Here is a 4,069-nt window from a genome sequence, read left to right as displayed (position 1 = left end):
AAGCACATGGGACAAGAGATGAAATAAGATATATCCCTAAGGTTAGGTTGCTTGCTAGCAACCTGCATCCTCATTGTAGTGAGTCCAAGATTAGTGGTTCACATGCTAATTGACATCACATACCAAGCCTACAATAATGTAAGAACCATAATAAAGAGCACTCCAACAAGCCACCAGTTTACTAGAGTTGCTCTTCATGAATCTCCCACGCAAAATGACCACTTAAACCACTCACAATTAATAATGAGAGCCTTTAATGATTCTATACAATAATAATGGATATTGGATAATTTTATAGATATTCGACTCGTTTTTTAGTATTTAATGATGGGTATATGACAATTTATAATTTAGATTATTTGTAATGTTGAATGATGATTCTATATTTCATATTTAGATACTACTGATTCACTATATAATACAATATTATTCATCAAGATACAACTCGTGAGCCGAGCCGGCCCACGATCTGACATCGAGCCGAGTCGAGCCTCCTTGTGCAGCTTATTGAGTGGATGAGCCGAACTCGGTTAGCTAGCGAACCACACCAAACCGAGCTCGACTCGTTACCAGCCCTACCTATTTTAAAGGCATCTAAAGCGTACACCACTCGTGCACGTATTGAGATAATTAAAATGAAGATTAACAGATTAGAGCCATTTAAATTATGATGTACAGGTTGTTTGTCTCTGACATATTGGGTAGGAAATGACTGTACAGGTTATTCGTCTATGTAACATGAAGGTCCATGCGAAATGAATTTACAGTTCATCCATATAGTGAGCAGTGTCCTATGATTGGTATCCACTGCTAGCTTTGCTGATTTAAGGCACGAAGACCCGAAGGGATTTTGAGCAAGAGATTTAACAGTTAACACATTTTATCTTCTTTAATCCCCTTCTAATTGAACAAGTCTGATTGGATGCGTCCACAATTACAGTAACAGTTCAGTTCACTTAATGCTGTGAACTAACAAAGAAAATCATTAAGGACACAATCCAAGAACAGCATTAATAAGAGCAAGGCTTTACATGCCAAGTGCAGTATGAATCAAATTTTCCTCGTACACTTGTTGAGCACTGATAACAAATAAAAGAAACACCAGTCGCATGATTGATCAGATTGTAAAAACCAAGAAAAAGAAGAAAAAAAAAGACGAGAACTCGCAAGAACACATGAAAACGCATTCTTATTGCTAATTACCCTTCCAAAGGTCTCGTCGTCTTGTTGGCATTTCCAGTGGAGCTTGCTGATCGGTCCTCGCCAGTCACCACCTCCTCTGCAACAAGGCCAGCCGGTCGTTCTCGCCGCCGGCAACCTCCAACGAGCGGTCTATGCGACCAACGACGGCCGTCCGGAAGCTGAACGCCTCCTGCGCCCCGGTGCTGCACCCGCGCTGCATGCCCACGACGCCGCTCAGGCTGGCGCGGGAGGAATCCACGAGAACCACCTCGCTGAGCGGCACCCGCTTGCGCGCTCCGCCGCAGCAGCAGGCGAGCTCGGGCCGCTGCTTCGGCGCGCTCTGAGACCGCGCCTTGGCCTCCGACGCCTGCGTGCTCGACATGTAGTTCGGGCACCCGTTAAGCGACGGCGAGTGGCCCGCGACGACGGACTTGGTCGGGGTGGCCGGCGCGTGCGCCTGCAGCAGGCACCGCGGCGTGCTCTGCGCCGTGGCCGGCCGGGCCTTCTCCAGCGCGCACCAGTCGTAGTCCGGGAACTGGCGCGAGGTCGGCACGGCGATGCGCGTCGGCGGCCCGGCGGACAGGTAGCACGGCAGCGGCGAGGACGCGGGGTTGGCGCTGGCGCACCACTCCTCGCCGCAGCAGCTGCCGGCGTCGAGCAGCGGGGCGCTCGAGCGGCGCGAGGACGACCGCGACTTGGGGCGGCCGGGGTCCACCTCCACGATCTTGGGACTCCGGTCGTAGCCGTACGACGAGGACTCCACGCTCGCCGACAGCCGCCGGCTGCTGTGCGCCGCCACCCCGTGCTCGATCCGCGCGTCGTCCGCGCACCGCTCTTGCTGCGCGCCGGACGGGTGTTACGTCAAGAAACAGCGAGGATATGTACGAGAGTGAGCATGTGCGTACGGACGAGTAGAGAATGGCGTGTCCGTACCATCGAGTAGCGCGGGCGGCCGGGCAGGTGGTGGAGGTGCGGGAGGGCGGCGGCGCCGGCTCGTCTCGCGCGCACGGTGGCCTGCGCGCGGACGAGAGCCTGCATGCTCTGCAGCGTGGCGGCCGCCTGCCTGCGCACGAGGTAGCCGCGCACCAGCGCCTGCAGCTTCACGAGCGCCTTGAGCGCGCGCAACGCCTTCTTGGCCTGCGTAGAAGGAACACACCGCGGCAGGGCAGCAACAGAACACTGTTGGATTCGATTCCATCACAGGGTGCGGATAATGAGGAAAGGAAAAAAAAAAGGTTGCCTTGCCGCTTACCAAGAATCCTCGGAACGCCGTCTGGATCCTGACGGCGGCGGCGACGGCGAAGAGCGGCGCGCGTCCCTTGCTGGTGAGGCGCACAACGGCGACTGCCGCCTGCGCCGCCGCCACCGCCGCGTCCGCCGCGGCGGCGGTGGCGGCGGCCACGGCGATGGCGTGCTTGCTCTGGTCCTGGTCCTGGTCCCGGTCCCGGTGCGTCTCGGCGCACGCGGCGGACCTGAGCCACGCGGCCTCGGCGGCGCGCGCGATCGCCGCGTTGCCCGCGCCGGCCGAGACGACCGCGGCCGCCGCCGAGTCCCGCGACGACCTACCGAAGCTCCAGCGCTTGGCGCTTGGCGGCGGAAGCGGAGGAGCCTGGTCGTCCTGCTGCTGCAGCCGCCGCTGGTCCTTGGTGGGCCGCTGCTCTTTCTTGCCCAGGAAGCTGCGGAACCAGCGCGCCGCCTTGCCCATCGCCGGACCTGGCAGTTGGTGGCCTGCTGGCCGAGCGAGAGACGGGACGGGACGGGATACACAGCGGTTTACGGTTAGAGGTGGTGGGGTTTCTTTTGAATAAGAGAGGGAAAACGGGAGGAGAACTGGAGAAGCGTGCGAGAGGCCGCGGGCTGGAAATAAAAAGGAGTAGGGGACCGAGACCGAGACGACGCCACACCACGGCGGCAAGGTGAGCGGCCATCCCCATTAGCATTAGCGGACAAAGCGAAGCATGGAGCTCTCTGTGATCTGTGGTCTCTCTCTCCTCGCCATTAATAAAATTAAAAAAACGGAAACGGATGGCATCATCAAAAATATTATATTACTAGAGTTTGGGAGTAGCGTGAAGAGCGAGAGACGGAGAGAGATTTGTTTGGGGGACTCGAGGTTCGAAAAGGGACAGCGTCAGCCCAAAAAGACGCAAACGAGAAAGGGGTGTGAGAACGAAGAGGAGGACGACCAGTTTGGGAGCAACAGGAGTAGTGGACGTCTAGACCGCCGCATCTTTGGAACCAAGAAGACCAGCATGCCTGACCGCCGGAACAGATCAACAGAGTGCGATCTCAGAGTTGCACAGTCGGAGTACGTGGTGCCCCCGGCAGAACCAAGTTGGGGGGAGGGAGGTAATGCACATGGGACGTACGTACGAGAGGGTAGGGACATACGGCCATGGAATGGGCCAAGGCGTCTACGCGAGCATGATCCTGATGCACAGTACGCGCCGATCCATGCAAGTAGTAGTATAGTTTTCAAAAGACTCGTGATGAGGAGAGGAAGAGCGAGCGAGCGAGCGAGCTTTTGGAAATGAGTGACCACACCGACCCCCGAGATGAACCAAGGGACTCGCCGGCGGCTAGCTAGCTGGTGCGAGCTGAGGAGCCTGCGAAGGGCGGGGCCGCGCGCGTCGGCGGGACATGGACGCGAGATCGATCGGAATCAATCGATCGATCAGCTTTCGATCTCACCACCTCACTCACTGATCACCCACGATGGGTGGTGGCGCTTTCTGAGCTCCATGCTGCATGCGACGACGGGTACGACGACGAGACCACCAGCCTGCGGGCCACTCCCGTGAGCGGCGTATAGCACCTTGACCTGCAGGAGCCACCACCGTACCACTATCACCGCTCCGTGCATGCACGATCGGATCGAATCCGATCC

General features: G+C 56.9%; 1 protein-coding gene across 1 annotated transcript; it reads right to left on the bottom strand.

The window, feature by feature from the left end:
- Positions 1 to 862: 862 nt before the first annotated feature.
- LOC103635692 (IQ-domain 25) lies at positions 863 to 3,823 on the bottom strand. Its single transcript, XM_008658083.3, has 3 exons — positions 2,435 to 3,823; positions 2,116 to 2,319; positions 863 to 2,020 (listed from the first exon to the last, which is right to left on the bottom strand). Exons 1-3 carry the CDS (start codon positions 2,885 to 2,887, stop codon positions 1,268 to 1,270), a joined length of 1,410 nt encoding a protein of 469 aa, XP_008656305.1. The 5' UTR covers positions 2,888 to 3,823; the 3' UTR covers positions 863 to 1,267.
- Positions 3,824 to 4,069: the final 246 nt, after the last annotated feature.

Source organism: Zea mays, chromosome 8 (assembly GCF_902167145.1).
Source record: "Zea mays cultivar B73 chromosome 8, Zm-B73-REFERENCE-NAM-5.0, whole genome shotgun sequence".
NCBI classification, from domain to species: domain Eukaryota; kingdom Viridiplantae; phylum Streptophyta; class Magnoliopsida; order Poales; family Poaceae; genus Zea; species Zea mays.
The sequence above is the reverse complement of the archived record's forward strand: the minus strand, read 5'-3'. Positions and strand labels throughout refer to the sequence as shown.

Excerpts from the sequence above, each read along its gene's own strand:
- LOC103635692 (XM_008658083.3), bottom strand. The coding sequence starts at position 2,887 with ATGGGCAAGGCGGCGCGCTGGTTCCGCAGCTTCCTGGGCAAGAAAGAG. Across the intron at positions 2,320-2,434 it reads CGGCGTTCCGAGGATTCTTG|GCCAAGAAGGCGTTGCGCGC; the intron begins GTAAGCGGCAAG and ends CCTTCTACGCAG. Across the intron at positions 2,021-2,115 it reads GCCGCCCGCGCTACTCGATG|CAAGAGCGGTGCGCGGACGA; the intron begins GTACGGACACGC and ends TCCGGCGCGCAG.